Raw genomic sequence first — 24,970 nt, 5'->3', positions numbered from 1 at the left:
CATTGTAAAGCAATTATACTCCAATAAAGATGTTAAAAAAAAAAAAAAAAAGATCACCGTGGCTGAGGCTCTTAGAGACAGTCCATCCCCAAGACCCTGAACCCATCGGAACAAGGCTGCATTTTGAGAAGCATATCTTAAGTGGGACACTTGGAAACTAGAACATGTTTGTAGGAAAACCATCAGGCAGTGGGGACAGGGGATCAAGCCACCTGCTATGGTGGGGAAGGGGAATGAAGAGAGGACGACACACACCTGGCTCAGGGAAAGGCTGTGTGAGGGAAGCGGCAGCTCTGGTGTTGCACGGCCCGGCCCACTCAGGTCCAGCAGGCCCAGAGGATGGGGGCTGGGAGGTTCTCTGTCTCAGCTCAACTGAAGGTCTAACTTGGGCTCAGTCAGAGCCCCAGATTAGAGTTCTAGCCCAGGCTGGGCAATGGTATGAGCAAGGGAATGAGGAGGAGGATGCAGGGGAAGATACTCAAACCTTGAAAGGGTGAGTTCCTTCTAACACAGGAAGGCAGAGACCTGCAGAATAGCTTAAGTGAAAGAAAGCGAAATTAAGGCTGGTCATAATGAAGCCTTATCGGGAAGGAGAACAAAGGGTGAAATGATTTGAACAAGTCCCTAAAATCCCTAAAAATAAACCTAAACTTCCTAAGGGAGATCAAAACCTAGATCTGGCATATATGCACCAAGGACAAAGGGTTAGTAATTAAAAAAATAATAATAATAAAGGCATGAAAACCCTTCATGTTCAATTCTTTTGGAGATTCACAACCATGTTACAGGCTCTAAAAAGACAGCCGTTTAGATTTGTTTTATGGGAAACTAAACTGACTGGGGGTGAGGCGACGTTTTTAGTGTACAATCAACCCCCAAGTTTTCTTTTGATACCTGTTGGGAAGTGGCAAGTAAAGTAGGTGCAGGAATAAGTGAGGACCAGGAAAGCTATCAGGAGGGTCTTAATGGAAAAATAACAGGTTCAGACCTTTCATTTTTCATCCACTTTCCTGCCTCAGATCCTTGGATCTACTTGGCTGTAGAGTGTATGTATGATGCCATTTTGTAAAAACTAGAAAAAAGCTATGGTGTATAAATATGTATGTTTACAGGTATAATAAAGGCAGTTATGGATGATTATGTTTTCAACGGTTAACACCGGCTACCTCAAGAGAGGAACTGGAGGGAGGCAGTAAAAGAATACTATCACTTTTTTTTGCACGTGTCTCTTTTCTGTGCCATTAATTCTGGGTTTTTTCACAATTAAACAACAGGAGAGAAAGAATAAATCGAATGTTCTCGCTTTTGACCTTTCTCAGCACACACAGTGACTACCACGAAATGAACGGAACCGTACAAACCCTTGTGTTTTCTGGTGCCAGTCGGCGTGAATGAGGTTGGAGGTGTGTATGACAACCCGGAGGCCTTCTTCGTATAGCAGTAGCATCATTTTCCTTTAAAAACAGAAAAAGGATCAAAAAGCATTAACAGTACTCTCATAATACCTTTCTAATGCAAATGCAATAGCTAAAGGAATTCTTTAAACTCTTATTACATTATCCCAACTTTGAACATTTAGCTTTCTTTTCTTCTATACATCATTGTTGTCAAAGTCTGCTTAAGTGACAAGTGGAAAACCACCTTCCAAAATGCTGAGTATTTGGTGGTAAATGAACTTTTGCTCCATCCCATCCATGTGGCCAGTCCTGGCACTTTAAACCCCTCCCCACACTGTAGTCTGGCTCCTTATTACCTATTCAGCATCACCCATTACTATCAGGGACAACAGGAATCTTCTTGTCCCATGTTTTCAGAGTATGGTCACAACCTCTTGCTATGCTGTGGCTACCTCACATTAAAAAAAAAAACTGCAACAGAATAAATTAGAAACTCAAGAGTATATTGCATATATTTAAGTGCTGGTTCGTGAAACTCTGGTTTCAGCACTTATCAGTACAGACACGTGCAGCAGACTGAAATGACAAACGCATTTCCTACTGTGGGTTGCAGTTTAAGTTTGAAACATGCTTCACTTTCAAGAGACTGATCTTTCTTCATACTCTATAGACACCAGACTTGTCACCAGCGTGTACCTGGGCTTGAGGTAAGTCTTCTCTTTTCTTCTCCCTTTACTCAAATCAGCCTTAGAGATTCCTTTCTTTCCCATGGGGCGTCCCCAGTCATCAGATTATTTCTCTTAGTTTAATTCCAGTGAGAGGGAGGGAACAGGACAGATAAGAGCTTTCCATCCAAAGCTGGAAGACCTAAGTACCAGTGTTCATCAGTCAGAAGCCATAGGACCCTATGTAAGTCATTTAATATCTCTGAGTCATTCCATGTCCCCTGAGCCTCAGCTTCTCACTTGTAGCATGAAGGATCAACCCCGTGTTCACTTCATAGGGCTGATGTGAGAATGAAATGCAGAATGTGTTTTGTTAAATGTAAAACACTCCAGGTGTACATTCCCTCTACTGCTTCCATGCCTTGCTTTACTTTGCCATCTACTTTCGGATGATTCTTGGCCTCCCGATGGTTTTCTAATTATTTCAGGAACCTAAATTCTCTCTCCCCCAACTAGAGATTCACTCAAGGCAGTAACTCTACCTTATTTCTATGGAGGCCAAAATGCTACTTAACATTTACTGATGGAAGTCAGTTTACACGTGGGGAAAAAATGAACCACTGGTTCTCTCAAATAAACAACATCCCAAATACTATCTCGACAGAATGGGGTTATTAGCACTAGAAAATACAGAAAAGACTATACAAACAGAGAATGAGATGTAGCTCTTGCCAGAACGAGAATTTAACCCAAGCTGGCAAATGGTAAATTAATGCAAAGCTGGAGAAATGACAGCTGTTGAGTCAATCTTCTTTCCATGTATGAGATGTGCTCCCTGAAATCTGAGCAAATTTACATACACAGTTGCCAAATTAGTAGCTGACTGTAATTAAGAATAAGCCAGTTATGAATTCATGATTTAACTTTTACAAATATTTCCATTAGTTAAGGCATCAATTAACAGGAAAATCATGCACTAATGTCAGTGAATCCTATCAAATAGCTTTGAGAACTAATCTAAGGGGAGTCATATTAAATCTTTTCATAGACAAAATGGCATGTCCCAAAAAGCTCAGAGTTAAAAATGGATAAAACATATAAAGAAATGAGGTCTTCCCTGAAGAATACTGACCTGCATATTATCTATTAAGCTATGGGGGTGGCAGAAGGGACATTTCCCCTATTTGAAGCTGTTCCTGACCAGGGGGAAGGCAAGCTAATGTCTGTGGAGCATTTATGTACCAGGCACTGCTTTAGAAGCCGCACAGAATGCTAGCACACTAAATCCCACCCAATCCAGAGGAGGTGCTATCATTCCCATTTTACAACTGCAGAATCCGTGGCTAGGAGAGGTCATGGGGACTATCCAGCTCCCCACATGAACCAGAAGCAGTGCTTATTTGGATCACACATGTTGGATCCTCCTCTCACTGTGCACGGCTTCCCTTGGGCTGGACAGGGCCGCAGCTACTTCATGCTACTGGGGCAGGACTGGGTCACATGGAGGGGAGGCCCTGCTATAGCCCGAAGAGGAGAGAGACTCATCCTGCAGTCTGCTCCTGGCTGCACGGCCACATCTGACGCTTCCCTCCCGCTGTGGATTCTCAGGGCCGTGGGAGGTGCCTTTGCTTCCAGCTCTGGGGGCCACCAAAGAGCTTCAGCATTCTAAAGCACTATGAGATAAGCCCCGGGCCTGCACAGCATCCTGGAAGCAGGGATGGAGCACGTTCACTGTCTCTAAGACCACCATGAGCTCCTGGGGGATGGGGCTGCAAGTAGTACGTGGTCACCACCCACCAGCTGACGCCAAGTGTGACCCCGGAGACTCCTTCAGAGTTACTGTGGCAGCTCCACTCTGTTGGGGGAGGGGGGACGCGTTCACACCTGCCACCAGGAGCTGGAAGGCTTTCCTTCTTTCCTAGCTCATGTGTTTGTCTTGCCTCTCTCACCCAAAGACTAAAAGCTGGAAGGACAAAAACCACTATGTCTTAAAACACTTTACATCCCCTCGAGCTGTGCTTCAAGAATATAATAGATATTTAATGAATAACTCTTAAAATATTTTAAAATGAACAACTGAAAGTAATTTCAAGGCATGAGTTCAATCTCCTACAATACTGACATTTTAACAAAATGTAAACTACACACATACTACAGAGTGAGGAAAGGGTCTATCATTACTTCCCTAGGCACTTTCAACTCTGAATGAGGAACTCTGCTGGGTTTAACCTGCAAAATGCATGTGTTGGAGGTGAAGGAAGAATGGACTTGCAAAGCGTGTGTGTGTGTGTGTGTGTGCGCCAAAGGAAACAGACTTAATTTTAGCAGTGAGGAAACAACAAAAGTAAATTAAGAACTTAAGCAAAAATAAACAGTTCTAGTCCTGTCTCCAACACTGGCTGGAGGAAAACTGCCTACCTACTTGGGGCCTCTAGTCTATAAAATGAAGACAAAGGACCAAGTAATTTTTTGAATAGCATTAAAAAAAAAAAAGGATAGCCCCGCCCCCCTCAAATGCCACTGTGTCAGATCTGGGCCAGCCCAGCACTCAGTCCCTCCACAGACCCAGGCTCTCCTATGACTCGCTAGCATATTAAGTGCAGTGTGAAAGTGCCCAAGAAACACTGGCTGCGGGCACAGAACATGTGCCCTGCACAGGAACCCCGCACTGCAGGTCTAGCAAATCATGCCCAGGATCCAAAACAGGGCTTGCTGAATGTATTCTGGAATCAGTAAGATATTTAGGCTAGGGTTCCAGCTAAGGGTGGGGGACAAGGATCCATCTGGTGCGACGCTTCACTGGCAGAATCTCTCCCAGGACGGCTGACTACTACTGCCGCCCATCAGTGTCTCCCACAGTGGTGCAGCTACAGGAGCCTAAGATGCTGACTCAGCCTATTCAGTGCTATTTTGTATCCTTTGCTGAAATTAGCATTCTGTGAGCTCTGTGCCTGATACTCCAGCTAGGTAGGTGCTTGAGGTCACTCTCAACAACCCTCCATTACACTAAAGTTACCAATTAGGGGTGGTTGGTAAATGCAGCAACATTTACACAAGAGCACCTAAAACCAGATAATGTATGCTTGATAGCTATCCTTTCACAAAGTGGCTCAGTGCTTTCTGCTCTGGTTCCTTTCTGGAGACAGACTGGGAAAATATAGCTTTAAGCTTACAAAGAGAATGACGAACATATGCCCTCGTTTTTGGTGTAATATGAGGAAAACAGTGGTCACTGAAAGACTCGGGGCAAACACTTCCTCCCATGAGATTCCTTGTTGCCTTACGGACAGATACCCAAAGGGACATGCCTGAAGCAGCAGGCTACCTGTTTCCACTGCTGGTCTAGAAGAAAGATAAGGCTTTGTCACTCTTTTGAGTGTGACATATTTCTAGAGAAATATGATTTACAAAAATACTGAAATCGAGGCAACCATGTCTTATTCTTTTCTCAGCTACAGAGCAATTATGTAAAACGGCTCCATTAAGCAGTAAGACTCAAATAAAACGGGAGTCAAGCTGATATGTATCAAGTAGGAAGTAAGAGAAAAGTTTCTCCTTCCTGTTGTTTCCAATGTCTCAGAAATTATCCTAAGAGAAATTTCTGAGATGTCTTGAAGCTGGGACAGGTACCAGCCTCTCAAGATGACAATTTCTTGTAAAACAGTTTTTCTTTCAATCACAGCACGGAGGTGACCCAACAATATTCTATTTGATGCAACTCAGAATCTTATGAAATTCACAAGACCTTCTTTAAAGTGGTGGAATCCACAGGCATGTGACTACCGCACGTACAGTCATGCATAACCGTGGACCACAACCTATCCCCCTCAGTCGGCTATAATGAACGCCCTCAAGAGAAAGCAGAAACCGCATCACAGATTCAGACTTTCATGTCCAGGGCCAGAATCCTGGTACTTGGTCTTAAGGCTGTTCAGAGACAACTCCTTTTCCTCTGCTTCCTAACTGATAGCTTTTCCCCCAGCAAAATCATCACATGTGAGTCCCTCTAAGGGCGATTTCTGAAGAGCATCCTTTGATCTATTAAACTCATATCCTCCCTCTCCCATTTCATAAAAACTGCTTACGTGTGGTGTGTTCCAAATGCAATATCCAACTTTGCCTAGGATAAAAAAAGAGGTCAAGTTACTTGTTTTTTAAAAACTCAATCATATCCCTATCTATTGAAAATTAAATTAGAAAAGATTCAGGTCAACTTTTTTTTGTTTTTAAAGTTTTTACTGCCCTCTAGTGGACAAGCCCTTGATCGCCAAAAGAGCTTTTATTTTTTAATTTTTTAAAAACATTTTTATTGGAGTATAATTGCTTTACAGTGGTGTGTTACTTTCTGCTTTATAACAAAGTGAATCAGTTATACATATACATATATCCCCATATCTCTTCCCTCTTGCGTCTCCCTCCCTCCCACCCTCCCTATCCCACCCTTCTAGCTGGTCACAAAGCACCCCCCTGTGCTATGCGGCTGCTTCCCACTAGCTATCTATTTTACATTTGGTAGTGTATATATGTCCATGCCACTCTCTCACTTTGTCCCAGCTTACCCTTCCCCCTCCCTGTGTCCTCAGGTCCATTCTCTAGTAGGTCTGTGTCTTTATTCCCATCTTGACCCTAGGTTCTTCATGACTTTTTTTTTGTTTTTAGATTCCATATATATGTTAGCATACGGTATTTGTTTTTCTCTTTCTGAATTACTTCCCTCTGTATGACAGACTCTAGGTTTATCCACCTCATTACAAATAGCTCAGTTTCGTTTCTTTTTATGGCTGAGTAATATTCTATTGTATATATGTGCCACATCTCCTTTATCCATTCATCCGATGATGGACACTTAGGTTGTTTCCATCTCCGGGCTATTGTGAATAGAGCTGCAATGAACATTTTGGTACATGACTCTTTTTGAATTATGGTTTTCTCAGGGTATATGCCCAGTAGTGGGATTGCTGGGTCATATGGTAGTTCTATGTTTAGTTTTTTAAGGAACGTCCATACTGTTCTCCATAGTGGCTGTACCAATTCACATTCCCACCAACAGTGCAAGAGGGTTCCCTTTTCTCCACACCCTCTCCATCATTTATTGTTTGTAGATTCAAAACAGCTTTTAGAATAGCATCCAGTGAGGTTCATTTTTTAAAAAACTTCTTTTTCATTACCCAGAATGATTCAATACATATTGCATTTTTAATTACAGTAATTAGAAGTGAGAAGCCTAATTTCTTTAGAAGCCAGAAAACTAGTGAAAACAAATGAGACTCTATGCAACGTTTTAAAATTAGATATTTGGCTTATACAGAAATACACACACAAAGTTTTCAAAGCATATTTAAAAGAAACATTGAAAGTGGTGGCAGTATTGAGACATTATGATGTTAAAAGTTTTCTTAAATTTATAACACAGAAGATGCTGAAAATAAATATATTAAATCCATTTTTCATGTTTTAAAATATCTTTACAAACAAATGGGGGGGGGTAGGTGGGGAAGTAAAACATTTTATCTAAAATCCGGTATAGCAAGACCTTGGTTAGGCCTCAAGATGAAAAAGTTAAAATAGAGATGTCAAGAATAGCTTACCAGCTAGGAATTCTGTGTATGGACACAAATCCTATCTTCACAACTATGTAGGACTTTGGAAAATACTTGAATCTCTATGCCTCATCTTTCTACTCTTTGAAATGAGGGTACTGTTAGGAGATTCAGGGAGTTGTTAGGAATGAATGAGAAAAGTACACATAAAATGCTTAGGAAAAGGAGCTGCACAGGGTGAGCACTCTACAAATGGAAGCAAGTGCTATTATAATCAAAGCGCACCCCTGCCCACTCTCTACAGGTGGGCCTGTCTGCTGGGGGCAGCAATGGGCAACTGGAATACACAGGTGAGGATGACATAGCCCGTCTTGGGGATGCTCACGGACAGGTGGCCAAGTTCACTACCATTGTAAACTCAGTGTTCAGGCTGCTCACAGACTGGCACACGTTTGTGTGGACTGGCCACAGAAGAGTGAGCAGGAAAGTGCATTTCATGTCTTTCTTTAAAAAAAAAATTAACGCAATGTTGTGTTAGTTTCAGGTGTATGGCAAAGTGATTCAGTTATATTGATACATACATATGTCTATTCTTTTTCAGATTCTTTTCCCTTATAGGTTACTACAAAATACCGAGTATAGTTCCCTGTGCCATACAGTAGTTCCTTGTTGGTTATCTATTTTATATATAGTAGTGTGTATATGTTAATCCCAGTATTTCACGTCTTTAAATTACAAAATGAGAATGAAGGCTGCCACTCTGTAAATTGATATTTAGCTCAGAAAAAGCAATGGTCAAAAAACTTGGCTTCTGAGTTTAGTTTTGTGATTTGTTGTGTGCTTTTGGGCAAGTCTAAGCACAAAAGCAAGGATTATAATTTCAACAGATAATATTTAATGGGTGCTTCTTTTTGGCAAATGCACCAAATTCTTTGCCCAATAACCCTATAAGATACAGTATTAGTAATTCATTTTAAAGATGAAGAAATGAGGCTTTAAGTGGTTAAGTGATGGGCCCAGAATGACACAGCTAGCGGGCAGAGAGCTGGGACAGAACCCAGGAAGTCTGAACCTGGACCACCAGGTGTGCAAAATGGGCAGTGTCAGCATCCACTTATTCTTTGACTTAACGTGACCCAGCTTAGTCAAATGACACTACGTTGCTAAAAAAAATCAAAAATTCATTTTAAAGACAAGATATAAAAGTATTTCAATAAGTCAGGATGGGGCAATCACCATGTCCCTCAAACTAGAGCTGGGAGCTTACGGAGGCTCTTCACATGAGGTTTGGAAGACAGGGCTTGTTACACCCTCTAGTGGCTGGCCTGAAGCACGCCACTAGGCATGCCACCACCTCTCCTAAACTTCAGTACATTTGAAAAACACTTTTTATTTCCATTGATTTTATCGCTGTTTTTCAGGATTCCCGTGTTATTTTATTTTCTGCCCACTATTAGTCTGATAAGTGCTATCCTACTGCAGTTTAACCTCTTCTGTCTTTGGAAACAAATGCAAAACAAGGGGATTTTAGGCAACTGCTAAGCAAAGGCATATCTAGTGTAGAAGGTGAGCTGCAAAACAGGATGGATAAAGAGATGGAATAATTTAAAACTCCAACTACATAAAGTACAGTGAGTTACATCACAGGAAGAATGTTGTGAGACGGGTTTAAAATTGATCAGGTTGAGATTTCTCACTGTTTTAATCTTTTAAAAAAATACACATACACACATAGATAATATTCTATAGCTAGAAGAAGTGATAAAACGTGAGTTGGAATTCTTTTACCTTGTATGGATGGAGGAAAAAGGATGTTGGGAGGAAAATGGAAAAGAAAAATAATGAGGTTCTATGTAATTCACTCTTGTCTCTGTACTGCAAGAGCAGAAATCCTAAGCCAATTTCACTAAGCTTTTGGCCAGGAGAGAAAAGGGCCATGAAAGAATCATTCATCAAGCTGCTCAGGAATGGACCGACCAACCTGCTCAAATAGGAAAAGGTGAGTATTACACCAGCCACTTCAGAACCACCACAGGAAGGAAATCATAAATGTAAACATTTTCTGAATTCCATGCTACCCCCTTGCCTCCCCTCCCCCGCCCAGTTTGCCTGCTTCTTACACAAAATGTCACACATAAAAAGATCCTTTCAGACGTGGAGTCTAAAACAGTGAGTCCTAAGGAAACTCCAAGACTCACTGGTCACACTGTATTTCCATGAACTGACTGGGAAGTATCAGGACAAAATTATGGGAATATATAAAGAAACAGCCTTTTCGCCTCTTCTCTGCTTTGGTCCCAGCAAACCAAGCCTGTTATGAGACCACTTAACGCCCCTCATTGGACTAGGATCACACGCAGCATACAATTCGCAAGGTAGTTTTCTAACAGGTCTGCTTCTGATCTATGGGTCTCCCCAGTATTGAGTGATTCTTGTGAAAAAGAACTAAGGGCTATGGGTGAAATGTCAATGGCAGCTAATGTCACAATAAAAGCTACCAGTTTTAAGCTGCCTTCAGAGAAAGAAACTGCCACTGAATTGAATCCAAAAAACCTGCTCAATAATGCGGAAACCTCCGTTTCCACAGGGACATGGACAAAATAGATACAACTAGAGGGCTGGCAGGTTGGGGAAAGATAGGGAACCCTTGATACACCAGGTACAACTGAAGAAAGTGAACGCTTGAACCTGAACGAGAAAACTAGGGGGACAAAATAGATGACTTCAGACACGAGAATCAGTGACACGAGCAAGGAGATTTAGTCTATGTGGCTCCAGAGTGGGAAAATTAGGACCAACGTAGAAGGCAGAGGAAGAAGATGGTGTGTGTCAACCTGGCTAGGCCACAGCACCCAGATATTTGGTCAGATGTTGTCGTGAAGGTATTTTTTGAGGAGATTAACGTTTCAATCAGTGGACTTTGAGTAAAGGAGATTACCCTCCAGAATGTTTGTGAGCCTCAGTCAGTCTGTTGAAAAGTGGAAAGGAAATTAAAAAAAAGACTGATTCCCTGCAGGAAGAGGGAATGAGTCTCCAGTCGGTCTTTGGCCTCAAAATGCAACATCAGTGCTTCTTGGGGTCTCCAGCCTGCCCTGCAGATTTTGGACTTGCCACCCTCCACAATCAACGTGAGCCAGTTCTTAGAAAATAAATCTCTGTCTACACACACACACACACACACACACACGTTATTGGTTCTGTTTCTCTGGAGAACCCTAATTACAGAGATATCAGGTTAACATAAAGGAAAATCATTCAACCATGAGGGCTAGCCACAAATAGGATGAGCTACCTCAGGAAGCGTTTAAGCCAAGGCTGGACAGATGTCTGTTGGTGATGCTGGAGAGAGGATTCCTGCATTAGGTGGGTGGATAGACTCAAGGTCTCAATTTCCTTCCAACTCTCAGACTACGCATGATCTCGAAGGGCAATGAGTAGCTTACCTGGCAGAGGGCAATGTTTTCGTAAGGCTTTGCCTGGGCATGAAGGTGAGCCTTTGCCTCGCGTTTGTCGCCATGCACGAGCAGGATTGGTTTCGTCCTGAAAAAGAGATCAGAAGTATTTAAAATCCATCATTCATGAAGCTGGACTGGCACCCAGTTAAGGGTCGCTGACCACCGCCATCTGTTTCTGGCCTGTGTGGTGACTGAGTAGGGGGCCAGCACAGGACAGTGACCGGTTAACCTTCGGAAACTGGTTACCTTTATAATGGAGCCCTGTGGCCTGAGCCTGAAGCTCTGCTGTGACCTGGAGGGGCTGTGACTCAAGAAAGTCCTCGAGTAATTATCTTCTTTGGTCCAAAAGGGCACATCGTCAGCTCTGTGTTAATATGTTTAAATTCAGATAGACTAAAAGATATACAATCATTGTTGTCTAGTATGATGCTCTTTTCTTTCCCTTCTCTTGGCCCAAACAACAGACCACTTCCTCACTAGCCGTATGTTAAACCCCTACTGTGAGCAAGGTCCTGAACCAGATGCCCAGGACACAAGTGAAAGGGCCCAGGCCCGCAGCATGTAGTTTCACTAATAGGGGGTGGTATTTCAATGCAACAGAGCCCAACGCACATTGAAAGTGCTCTATTTTTAAATTCAAAAGGACACTATAAAAACATTCTGCAGGGATAGATTAAAAAGGCTTTTAAAGGAACCACGATCTACGCTGGTTAATTCAAAGCGAGATAATCCTTAGAAATCAATATATCTTTATAAACTCTCCCAACAAAACAAAAATTGGATTTTTCTCCAACAAGCAATCAAGCAAGATGAACAACTCCCACAATTATCAATCACATGCAGAATGCTTCTCTGCCACACATGAAGGGACAACACTCAACTAAAAAGAAACAGAACAGAAAACGCACATCCAGGACTGATTCCTAACCCCTAAGCCTGATAGCCTTATTCTAACATGTCAGGTAAAATAAAACTAAGAAACACACCTTCCCGGTTTGTTTCTATTTGGAAAAAATTTTCTATTTTACAACTAGAAACACAGTACAGAGAATAATGTAAGAGATAATCATGCATCTGTTACCTAGAAACAATTCCTGTTATCAGATTATCAGGTCTTTCTTTTTTTTTTTTTTTTTTTTTTTGCGGTACACGGGCCTCTCACCGCCGCGGCCACCCAGCCGCTCTGCGGCATGTGGGGTCCTCCCGGACGGGGGAACGAACCCACGTCCCCTGCATCAGCAGGCGGACCCTCAACCACTGCGACACCAGGGAAGCCCATCAGGTCTTTTTAAAAAACAAAAGATTAAACATTATCGACAGAAGCTGAAGTCCTCATTAATTACTTCAGATTTACTGGTGTTCTAAAAACTATCACAAAAAGGCAGTGTGATGGTTAATTTTGTGTGTCAACTTCATTGGGCCAAGGGTGTCCAGATAAAACATTATTTCTGGGTGTGTCTGTGAGGGTGTTTGCAGAGGAGATGACCATTTGAATCGGTGACTCAACAAAGCAGATTGCCCTCCCTAATGAGGGTGGGCATCATCCAATACTTTGAATAGGTTGGTGAAATTATTTTCTCTCGTTTAAGCCATTGTTATTTCTACTTTTCTGTTACATGCAGCTGAAACTAATCTTACGTGTTACAGGTCAAATATGAGCCCCTGAGTGCCAAAGCTGCTTGGGAAATTTCAACAGTATTTTATCTATTAGTATTATTTTTGGCTGTGCCTCGTGGCTTTCAGGATCTTAGTTCCCCAACCAGGGATTGAACCTGGGCCACAGCAGTGAAAGCACGGAGTACTAACCACTGGACTGCCAGGGAACTCCCAGCATTTTATCTATTATTAATAATGAAGCTTCCCACAATCTGATGTGCTAAATGCACCATGGACTTTGAGGACCCTGACAACCATTTTCCTGCATGTGTATTCCTCCACCTTACTTGCTGTTATGGGATTCTGCCACGTCAATGTGTTAGAAATGGGACAGGTGGCATGTCACCATGGGATGCCATATTTATTTGGTTTGCACTGCCTAATATGAGGCAGACAGACTGAAAACCCATCACTTCCATAATCTGGGTAAAGGAAGGCCCTATGACCCCTGCATTAACTCCTAAGCTACACGAAAAATCACTTGTGAAACAGGAGAGTCTCAAAAAAAGAACAGCATTGATGTGCCCAGTGAAGCATGGCATGCTTATAGGTCGAGAACGCAGGTGGCAGTGACCTTTTCCTTCATATTAACATTGGACCTAAAATTCTTTTATTTGGGTTGAAATTTGTCCTAATCTACTTCTGGACAGAAGGACACGCTAAAATCTGTATTAGGAAGGCTTGTGATTAGTTCGAATATATCAAAAAATGCTGTTTTCCCAGTATAACTTAACGTTTTTACGATTTCAATAGTTCCAAAAGAAATATTCAAAGAAGATGCACGGCAGCTGCCTGAGAAACACAAATCTTGTGTTTTAAGGCTGCATTACAGTTATGACGTCATCCATCACTCTGTGGAACTCACCTGAACTCTGGTGGATACTGTTTTACGAGCCAGTCCACATCAAAGCAGTAGTTAAACTGGATGGGGGGAAGAAAAGAAGTCATGGGCAATTCAGAAAAGCAGTCTATAAGGAGAAGTGTTTGGTTATTGAATTCAAAGAAACTCTAATGATGAACTACATATATTATGTATAAACATGGACAATTTGCTACAATACTCATAAACAAACCTAAAATACATCTTGAAGGGAATACACCATTCAAAGGTTCTGAATTAGTGTGGGAGTGCCTGAGAAAACAGAAAATTACCTCTGCATGCTTTGGCAGCATTTGTATTTGTAAACTGAGTCTTTTCACATTATTTCTAAGAGTGTTCTGATTAATGGGGCTTATAAATTTATCCCTTTTCCCCTAGATGATTATAAAAAGGACTTTTGGAAAAGAACATTTCCTTTCAGCCTAACTTATGAGCTAGCTTTGTAAACAGGCATCTGCTACTGGACATTCACTAGGCTTATGACAATTACATCTTGATTACAGGTTCTGGACTAGACTTACCCACGGGGGTCCTCCCCAGGCCTGGGTAATCCCTGGACCTTCTCCTGGACATACTGACTCGATCTAGCCAGGAGAACGCACACAAATTCACCCCACATTCCATCTGGAGACCAGGATTCCCGCCACCAAGCAGAACATGGAGCACACAGAAAGCTTTGCCTTCTTTAGGCACAAGACCTTGTTCTATTTGCTGGAGAGCCTGGCACATTAAGGTGATTTATCAACGCAAAGGGACCAGCTCTGTCAGGCAGAAGAGTTGCCAATCAAACACGTCAATCAAACATGCAGACGTACCCACATCCATAACTTCTACTCACTTCTCTTTGGAGGGTGTAGGAAATTTCTCATTTACTTCTCTAAATCAAATCAAACTTGACATGGCCTTCACCTCTCTACCCACACTCCCAGGGAGTTGCACCAGAGTCCTGTGAGATTATTAGTGTCCCAAAGAGAAGTCCCTCAGGTTGGAATTTCCAGAGTGACTTCCTGGCCAGTCCTTATGGCCCAATCGAGAGTCAGAAGCCCCAGTGACCGTGCATCCACGTTCCAGGCTGATGGATCCCACAACTGCGGCGTTTGGTGCCAGCCTCCAGGTAAGTGCCATCTCAGGGACCCTGCACAGGACCGACCCACAGGTCCCACTGCTCACTTTCTTACAGAGTTATTTGCCCCTTCCGTCCAAAGAAAAAACTGTAAACTCACCTGAGCTGAAGAAACAAGTGTCCCAAATAGAGGAGATAAAATATCTGGGGAGACAAAACATTTATATCTAATTCATATTTTTGATAAAGACTATCTAGTAATAATAATCACAACTGACTTATTAAATAGTCACTGACGAGAATGTGGCTTAGAAAATGATGCACAGAAAAGGTACTACAAGGCTAGACTTTAATGTTCCAAAAATTCAAGAGAAAATTTCCCTGGGCTATTTAATAATATTTATTACGTATCAGTGTTATTTAACCAAACATAATGGAAAATCAACATCTACAACTTTAGTACTGGATGACTGGGCAATCTTACAAACTGCCAACAAGGACAATAACGATGGTGTCCTTCCTCTTTCCAGATCTCTTAATTTTTTACCTCCTTCAAGTGCTCATTGAAGTCTCTCGGCAGGAAACCTCCCCAGACTGGGACTAGCAAGACAGCTCTCTGGAGCCTGAGGGCTCTTGCTTCCCGTGGAGGGAGGGCAGAGGCCTCCGCAGCTCCAAGCTCATATTTCTAGCACCCAGGTCATCTCTAAGGAGGGCCCACCTTGCACCCACTCAGGCTTTACTTCAGAGAAAACAGAAAGCCATGTCTCTACACCCTGAGAGGAAGCACACAACCGTCATCGCCACCACCGATTATGACAGCCTCACTTGGACAAGACCCATCGGGTGCCAGGCCCTGTTCCTGGTACTTTCCATGTGTTAACTCTCACTCCTCGCAGCCATTTTCTGTCTGTGGGGGTCTGTACCCATGTTGTAGATGGGGAGTCTCTCCTTAGGGGGCCGCCCGTGGCCACACAGCTGGGGACAGGGAGGGTCGGGACTTGAACACAGACCTTCTGGCTCCAGCACTTCCGCTCTAACCACCAAGCCAACCCTGAGGGTTCAGACTGGGCTCGTTCACTTATTTGACCCATATTTATTGAGTGTCTCCTGTCTTCCAGATGTGGAGATAAATGCCAGGGTACAAAGATTTTAAAAGAAAGAAAAAGTCCTCTAAGGAAGCTCCTACCTTAAAGGGAGAGTTGCACAATCAAGAGAGAAACTGCAACGTGGTGCCCCCATTTTGCCCCCACTGCCACTCCTCTTTCTACCTTTCTAAATTTTATCCATTTTTCAAGGCCCATCCGAGGTCCCTCTTCCTCCATGAGATCTTCTAAACAACCTACAATTATGGCCTTTGCTGGAGTGGTACACCAAACGCTTAAGAGCATGCATTCTGATGCTGGAATGCCTGGATTCAAATCCCAGTTGTACCATCTGCCGGCTCTATGACCTTGGGCAGGTTATTTAACTTCTCTGCAGATCAGTCACCTATCCGAGGAGGACAACTGTAACATCTACTCATAAGGCTGTTTCGAGGATTAAAGGAGATAATCTACATAAAAGCTCCTATCATGTTACCTCTCCTTCTTCCATATCTTGGTACTAATAGCCAGTCTTTATCACTTTATTATATACAGCAAAACCTTGCATAGTTCTCTATTTCCTGTTTCAATCTCTCTCAAATAAAATGGAACAGAGATCTAGTATATATTTCTGTAAAGCACCTAGACATTTGCAAAAAGGAAAAATAAACACCTTGTAGAATCAAACTCTTTATAGTATGGAATTAAATATACCAACATTTAGACATCACGTAAGATGTAATTATACATTGGATATATAATTAAAACACTATTAACAGTGAACACAATCTATTCTTGAATGTGGGCAAGAAAGGTAATGTGAAATAAGGGTGAGAACATTTATTTTGTGTATCTGCCACGTGAATATACTGTGCCGGGCACTTCCTGTGTTATCTCCCTTTTTTCTGAATCCCCAGTTTAAAGGTGAGTGAACTGAAATTTTGAAGAATGTTAGGTCCTTTGTTAATTAGCAACACAGCAAGCAGGTGGTGAGGCCCTGTGTCTGGGATTCTAGGGGCCCTGCCGTTCTCTCAAAGGAAACCCTTGTTTCCTCTCTGCACCAAGTGTAGCAGGAGGCAGGGCGGTTCCCACACAGACCAATCCTCCACAGACACCAGCTGCGCGTCCTACGACTGAATTCAATTCTGACAGCATCCACCCGGAGGTGGCATCAGACCCCACAGGACTGCCCCCACCTCAGATGCCAGTCACAAGCCTGGACCCCTCGTGCTTCTGACCAACCGGCTATAAATTGGGGGTTGCCACCATCCCCTCCGTGGGCTCGATAATTTGCTGCAAGGCCTCACAGAACTCAGAAAAGCACTTTCCTCGCTAGATTACCAGCTTATTATAAAAGGATACAACTCAGGAACAGCCAGATGAAGAGATGCACAGGGTGAGGTATGGGGGACGGGGCGCGGCCATGCCCTCTGCAGGTGCGCCACGGCCCAGCACCTCCTCGTCGGCACCAACCTGGAGGCTGTGTGAACCCTTCCAGTGAGGGGTCTTTTACGGAGGCTTCATTACACAGGCAAGACTGACTAAACCAGTGGCCCTTGGCGGTGAACTCGACCTCCAGCCCCTGTGCCCTCCCCGGAGGTGGAGGTTAGGGCTGCAAGTTCCAGCTTTAATCACCAGGCTGGTTCCCCAGGCAACCAGCATCCCCCTTCCTAGGGGTTTTACAAAAGTCATCGCATTAACATACCCTCCACTCCGGTGCGGCTGAAAGGGGACTGTTAGGAATAACAAAAGATGCTCCTTTCACCTTTCATTACCTTGGAGCTATTTCAGGAACCTGGGACAAAAACCAAAACCAAACCCCAACTATAACCGGAGTGAAGTCCAAATATCTGTATACATCACAATATCACACAGATACTCCCTGGGGACTAACCACAGCAACCAAAAATCAGGGCACTTCTTGTTTTGCTTCTGCGCCAGGAACCAAAACCAGGCTTCAAGCAACGGTTCTCAAACTTGATTGGGCTTGTTAAAGGAGATTGCAGGGACAGGCTCCCAGAGTCTGGTGCTGGGAATCTGAAGAGGAGGCGGAGAATTTTCATGTTCCACAAGCTCCGGGTGGTGCTGACACTGCTGGTCCAGGGACCAGAGAGAACTATTGCTGTCAAGGGCTGGCTACTCGGTTAATAAAGTGTCAGCGACCGAGTTTAACCTTTAAATTACAAGTTAAGTAATTCTAAGCACTGTGCAAGGGGTGCCAGCAGGGTGACCTGCAGGACTCCGGGAGACACCCGCTGGCTTCCTGACCTAAGCAAAGTTTGCTGTCAAACGAATGCATCTGCTTGTCAAAATGGGTTTTTTTACCCCCTGAGAGAAGTTGAGAGGGTTCTTAAGAGATCCCTTCTAGGCTGCCCTCCTGTTTTTCAACGGGGAGCCCCACAAGTGCAGCTCCCGGACCCCCGGCTTCACTCACCCCTGATGTGGAGGGCTCCCGAGTTATACTTTGGCTTAATTCCGGAGACTCTAGTGAGGTAAAATTGGAAGGGGTTCCCTTTACCCAGCAGGTCCCAGATGTCCTGGCCTTCCCCTGACGTTTCAAGCCCGTGGCCGGCCGAGGGGCTGGGATGCCCAGCTCCTGGGACAGCACCATCTCTGGGAGAAGGGAGGCCTTTCTCCTCTTTGACCCCCGTGTCCTTAGGCTGCTTCTGCTGCGTCTCTGGCGGCAGCTCGTCCTCACTGCTGGAGAGACACCAGCCCAGGCCTTCCTGGGAACCGCCCTTCTGCCTTTTGGGAGGTGAAGCTTCTGAAACGGAATCTGTGTTGCTGAATTTCACGGGTGCAATCTTCCTCCTGTGGGCAGCTTTCCGAGCCTCGGAACAGGTGTACTTTGGCTCACTGGCTACTCCCTGCTCAGCGTGCGGGAGAAAAGAGGCAGATGGCTCGTCCGGTCTTGGCTTTTCCTCCTCACTTTCATCACTACTGGATATCGTCCACCTCCCATAATTGCCTTCCTGAGACATGACACTTCCTCTGGAAATGAAAGGTGGAAATTTCGTTATTTCCCATCCACCAGGCCACTGGCACACTCACGCTCTTGCTCTCAAATTCCGTGTCCTGAGCTTCTAGGACACATACAGCACACCTGACACTTAACCAGATGCCAAGACGTGTCACTAACATCAGCTGCTCCGTAGGTGTTCATGGCACATCACCACAATCTGCTGTGAGAACTTGGCAAATAAAGTGATGGCGAAAATCCCGCTCACCTCCTGCTTCTCTCCCTTTGTCTTTCCACCTAGACCTTGTTCTTAAATGCCTGAGGAAATGGCGTTGAGCCAAAGTCCAAAACAAAAATGTCCACTCTTAGCCCTGAAGCTTCCAACAGGTGTTTGGGGTTAAGGTCAGCTTAAGGAATTTCAGGAGTAATTCTGACTATGCTCATATTTTTAAGCTCAAATTGGAATTTATCACCTATTCTTCGCCCAAGTATGGAAGCCCAAAGGACTTCAGGGACTACTTCTTACTCCCCCAAGATAAGCTACTTACCATAAAGCTTAACAAAATCCTCAAGACAGTATCAAATGATCAATTCTATATATACATTATCTAGGGATGCTTCCATGAGGACCCAACTGACTTAATGATTATCTAATCCTAAATCAAACCACGAAAACCTGCAGAGAAAGAACTTGTACTAAAGCAAAACGTTACTTTGTTTTCTAAACCACACAGTTTAACTTCCACTTCCTTGCTCTCAAAAGAGGAAAACAGATGAAACTTTTGCTTTTCTTACCTACAAAATGTCACGAATTCAAGGGTAAAGGGCTATCTAAGTAGATTTCCCAAATAACTAAAGAACAGTTCCTTAGTGTGATTTAAAAAAAAAAATAGGGCTTCCCTGGTGGCGCGGTGGTTGAGAGTCCGCCTGCCGATGCAGGGGACACGGGTTCGTGACCCGGTCCGGGAAGCTCCCACATGCCGTGGAGCGGCTGGGCCCGTGAGCCATGGCCGCTGAGCCTGCACGTCTGGAGCCTGTGCTCCGCAACGGGAGAGGCCACAACAGTGAGAGGCCCGCGTACCGCAAAAAAAAAAAAAAAAAAAAAAAAAAAAACACTTTAGTACAAGACCCAGAGGAAAATCATAGGACTCAAGAGTCTGTGCTCACAGGGAGATCAGCTCCGTGCTTTGTGACCGCCTGGAGGGGTGGGATGGGGAGGGTGGGAGGGAGGGAGATGCATGAGGGAGGGGATGTGGGAACAGATGTATATGTATGACTGATTCACTTTGTTATAAAGCAGAAACTAATAAAAAAATAAATAAATAAATTAAAAAAAAAAAAAAAAGAGTGTGCTCAGATTGTGGACAGAGTGTCTACATGTTTGCTCTAGAGCGTAAGCAGGACCTGTTATGAGTGCAGATATAGGACAGACTGCAGCACGGCCCACACTCCTTAAAAAAGGCTAAATTCTGCACTGAAAGACTTGCAAATGAATATACTTTCATGTTTCAAGCTAAAAAGTGTATTTTTTAAGGCATCTATCACTTTGCACAACTTCTCACCTTTTTCAATTAATGACCAAGTCAGATAAGGTTTCTCCTGTAAATTACACATTTCAAGGACCTTTTAAGCAGAGTGCATGTAGACAATAATTTGACACGTTTTTCATGGCCCAGGGTCACTATTAAGCCCACCTGGCATGGACCGTGTTTTGCAGCCACAGCTGTAGGGACCACAGATGGATGGAGACACTTGCTCCTGTAATAGGGGCCCTAGACTCTCTCTAGGTCTTGTTTTCTAAAAGTTCTCTGTCCTTTCCCCCTGTGTTCAGCCCACTTCTAGGGGCTGTTTGAACTCTGAGTAGGTTTTTCCCCCTAAATTGTTTCTAATCCGATAAGGGTTAAGACACCACATAATCAAGCTTGTTGGAACTGTATTGTTACAGTTAACAGGATCTGAGAACCAGGTTTTCCCATGAAAGAGGTTAAGACAGACTCACTACTTAACACCTACTTAAACAGCTCAGTTTTTTGTTTGCTTTGACTGTTTTTTTAAAAACTTAAGTTCCCTTAGTGTTCCAGACTCTGGAGACTGCTATCACAATTCACTTTGGAGGAGCCATTTTGTCAGTTAGTTTGTAACTGAAAAATTATTTAAGAACAAAAGAACCATCTCTGGGAAAACTACCATGCTGTAAGCTCTAGCTTCCACTGAATTCTAAACCAGCTCTAAAGCTAGGCAATGAGTAATAGAATCTTCGACTGAGATTCCTCAGGCTGTTCTCCCTAGATTCCTGCCCCATCCTAAAGCAAAGAGAGGGTCTCAGAGTTTTTAGGTGAAAAAAGGGTTCAGCTCCCGGCCTGAGAAAAGGAGCTGTATGCAGACCTTAGAGATCACCACCACCCCTCTTCCCAGATCAATTACGTAAAAATAAAATGGAATTCAAAAATCCTGAGAACTCTAAAAGGAAAATATTTATTCGTCTTTAGTGACTGTGTGAGCTATTTAGGAGATTTCTAAATTTTTCAGTTTTATCATTATCTACACTTTCTAGAACCACATGTGGGGGTGGGGGAGGGGAGGACAGAGAATTCCCTCCAAAAAAGGACAAGTGGGTAAAAAATAAAGCTTTTAAAAAGACATTTATTTCCTAGAGAAAAAAAAGTTTTTGTCTTCTCTATACATGGTTTAAATTTTGGATCTACTCACAATCCAAAATGTGCCTGAGATTATTTACCAATTAAAGGCAAAAAAAACCTTTGTAATATGCTAATAAAACTGTAACAAATCATTAAGCCTAGCAGGTTACCAGCCTCTCTATGCAGTCAAAGCGCTTAGCCTGTTGAAGAGGAGCTGTTGGTAAACACCAAGATTAACCAGCAACTGATTCTACTTTGGAGGACTGGATCTGGTCTCAGGATCAGAATTTCATTTCTCTCTCACACAGGCCCAGATTCTCTGCATTCTCAGACAGCTTTCATACTCAAGTCATAGAGCTTTACAAGGATAGAACCTAAGTGTTCCTTCAATTGTTTGCTCACGGTTTGTCTTCCCTGGGCAGTGTCTCGCACAGCACAGGTCTAACACCACACTCTGGGTAAGTGGTGACACCAGGATCAGAATTACAACACAGGTGGGCTGACTCTGAGATCTGACATTCAGTGGGTCAGCAAAGTGCAGTATTTCCCAAAGCAGAGGTGACTGGGACCTGACATTAACATTATGTTATGAAAGTACCTCCCTTTCCCATTCCAATCCAATGTCTAATCACGGAGAAAGCTGTTTGTAGAAATGTCTCTATTCCTGCTTTTGAACAAATAACGGACTTTGGGCTCTTCTGCAGGCAGTAACACTTTGGTTTAACATCAACAGAAGGTATCTTCTGGCTCCATTACATTTACAATAACTGAAGTTTACTTCTTAAAGATAGTCTTTATGTAAAAGTGGGTTCAAATGAAAATATTAAGCAAATAGTAGTACAGATGTTGAGAATGAGACAAAACTGGGGAGGAAGCAACCGACCACATTACTGATATTTGGCAAACACTGCATTAAGCTGCAATGCCAAGGAGGGTAAAAATCTAAAGAAATTCTACCACCACATGCCAACTCACAACATTAGAGTGTCTATTAGATACTAAAAAAAGAAATTTGTGGCTACAAATGGATACTCCTCTTAAAGCTGCTGCCTCCTCCTCTCCCCCTACCATCCCAGACCCAGCTGGGCTATTTCTTTTATGTTTCCAGCTGACCCTTCTTATAGAGCTTGCAGACCATCAGGAGGGCATGGGGGTCAATCTCAACTGAGGCCAGGTGTGGCCAGTAGTGGGCAAATATGACTCCAATTTCAAATCCAGTCATTACTAGGTGGTAAATGTGCACTTAGGCAAGTTACTTAACTGCTGAGCCTCAACTTCCTCCTCTGGAAATGGGTGTCATACCTACCTCCCAGAGTATGTTCATTGGAAAAATATTTATTGAGCAGCTACTATGTGCCAAGCCCTGGGAATAAGAAATTAACAACATAGAAACAATTTGTCCTAGAAAAGCTTATATTTCAAGGAGAAAGGTACAAACTGACACAAACAAAAATAACCAAAAAAGCCAAGATATCTTGACAGATATTCATTATATTTTACAGGTATGAGAGAGTGACAGGGATGCCCTTACCTTCGACTATCCTGAATTTAACATTTAAGTGAGCCAAATAAAAGTGTGGGAGGGAAAGAAGAGTATTCCAAGTGAGGGAACCCAACCTGAAAAGACCAGAACAAGGTTGTAGTAACTCCAAAAACAGGCAGAAAGACTTGGGTAAGGAAGACAGGTAGGTGGTCCAGGATGAAGGGGGTGGGCAGGAGTAAGTTAAAGATCCTGGATTTTATTCTAAGAACAGTAGGCCCCACTGAAGGGGAGTGTACCTTTTAATAAGCAAGGGAGTACCTTGGTCCGATCTACTTTTTAAAAATATTACGTTCCCTACAACTCTGTATGGAGAATGGTTTGGAGGGAGACAAAAGTCGAAGTGAGGCGGCTCCTGCAGGGACTCTGGTAGCTCATGAAGGCGATCGGGATGGAGTGAAGTGGGCTGATTCCGGGGTACACTGTTTTCTGTGCGCTCACCTTTACCGGGCATACACTCATTTCACGCTCACAACTGTTTCCATTTATGGGGAGACTAAACACAGAGTTTAAGTGCCTGGCACAGAGTAAGCGCCCAACATGCTAGCTATCACTAACTCTCCAGACCATCTGCCTACTACGTGGAGGAGCCAGAATAAGAATCCGCGGAGGGGGACCCCTCCAGCAGGACTCTGGTCTCCTCAAGCAGCAGCTGCTCGCGCCAAAGAGGTACTATTACTGGAGGAAGCCGAGGCCCAGCAAGGGGACCCTACCTAGTGTCTTTACAGGATGCTCCGCTTCCCTCCGGATCCACCTCCAGCCCTGCGGGGCGCTCAAGAATTCGCCGGACGCCGGCTGCCCGCACTCCAGGCCGGAAGGAGCAAAAGCGCGGGCAGCTGCCGAACCCGCACCGGAGGCCTCGGAACCCGCAGCCTCCACTCACGTGAAGCCCCTAGAACGCGCAGCCACCTGGGATCCCGCCCCTCCGCCGCCACTCGCGCCTGCGCGCGCTTCAAACCCTCCAGCCGGCCGCGCGCGCGGAGTGGCCCTGCCCCTTCCCCTTCCGGGACGCCCGCAGCTAGGTCCTAAAGCCCTCCGGGTCACGAGGGGCTGAGGGGGCGCTCCCGCACGAAGGGGCGGAGAGAAGTCCTGGCCGCCTCCAGCTCCCCTCTCACCTCCTGGGCGCGTCTCCTAAAAGGGGGAGAGAGGAAAAGAAATTTCCCTCACTTCTCCCGTAGTTAATTAGCAAAACTCATCCCCTTTGCAGAGGTTCTCATAGCTTCGGACTCCCGGAGCTCGAGGTGTGTGTGTGGCGGGGGGGTGGGAGGGGGTGGGTATTTTAAAGGCAGAGGCAGGATCACCTGAGAGGTTCGAGGAAGCTGAGGGCTGAGACCGGTGTCCCGGGAGGAGTGGGTTCTCCTGGGGGAGCGGAGTGTAAAGCCTGCTGTAAAATAAAAGGTTAAACGAGCTCCCTTAGACTCAACCTCGAATGCCCGTTTCTTCGTTGAAAGAGGCGTGTGTGCCTGTGTGTGTGTGTTGCCTTTTTAATCTTACTGATTTGTCAGAAGAGAGAGGTGAGGTAAACTCCTTTGCAAAGCGGAACCCTCGCAATAGTCCTTGGCTTTAATAAGGATGTTTGCTGTGGAATTTGGGCTCAGTGCTGTTGATATTATTCTGTTTCCTTCACACCAGGCACCTCTCCTAGAGGACTGAATGAAATAACTTGGGGTAAACGTCCTAAGGGCTCACTTGGTTCGTTTATTGAAAGTCTGTTTTGTGCCAGGTACCGTGCTCAGTGCTAGGCTTGTAGGGAGGACGGAACAGACACAGTAGCTACCCTGGAGGGCTCGATTCCAATGACTTGCTGATCTGCACGGGAGCCCCGGTCTTGTTTTGATTGGTTTCTTTTATGCTTTGTTCACACTCTTTTTGTGTCTCCTATAATGTTTAGCATAGTTCCATTGATCAAAATTATCAAAAGTAATTTACTACAAGGTGTGGGGGCAGAAAATGAAAAGAATCATGAAGGACACGTTGAAACAGCACTTGGGTGAGTGGGATCCACAGCCGCGCGCCAGGAGTTAAAGGGACGAGAGGGGCGGGGCCAAGGCTGGGGCGGGCCTGGAAGCCCCTCCGCCATAGGCTGTTCCAAGG

At 44.2% G+C, this 24,970-nt stretch overlaps 1 protein-coding gene across 2 annotated transcripts in view; it reads right to left on the bottom strand.

The window, feature by feature from the left end:
* Nucleotides 1-18,719, bottom strand: part of TDP1 (tyrosyl-DNA phosphodiesterase 1) — a gene marked incomplete at its 5' end in the record, with an annotated part of 71,712 nt that extends 52,993 nt beyond the window's left edge. For both annotated transcript variants that reach the window (XM_079700226.1, XM_079700227.1), the window contains 6 exons: nucleotides 1,362-1,454; nucleotides 6,148-6,182; nucleotides 11,046-11,142; nucleotides 13,579-13,634; nucleotides 14,817-14,860; nucleotides 18,173-18,719. In XM_079700226.1, coding sequence (XP_079556352.1) covers nucleotides 1,362-1,454; nucleotides 6,148-6,182; nucleotides 11,046-11,142; nucleotides 13,579-13,634; nucleotides 14,817-14,860; nucleotides 18,173-18,719 — 872 coding nt within the window. The remainder of the gene's footprint in view (nucleotides 1-1,361; nucleotides 1,455-6,147; nucleotides 6,183-11,045; nucleotides 11,143-13,578; nucleotides 13,635-14,816; nucleotides 14,861-18,172) is intronic.
* Nucleotides 18,720-24,970: the final 6,251 nt, after the last annotated feature.

The sequence above is a fragment of the Hyperoodon ampullatus genome (genome assembly GCF_949752795.1).
Source record: "Hyperoodon ampullatus genome assembly, chromosome: 3".
In the NCBI taxonomy this organism is placed as follows: domain Eukaryota; kingdom Metazoa; phylum Chordata; class Mammalia; order Artiodactyla; family Ziphiidae; genus Hyperoodon; species Hyperoodon ampullatus.
Note: the sequence above shows the minus strand (reverse complement) of the source record. Positions and strands in the feature narration are given on the sequence as shown.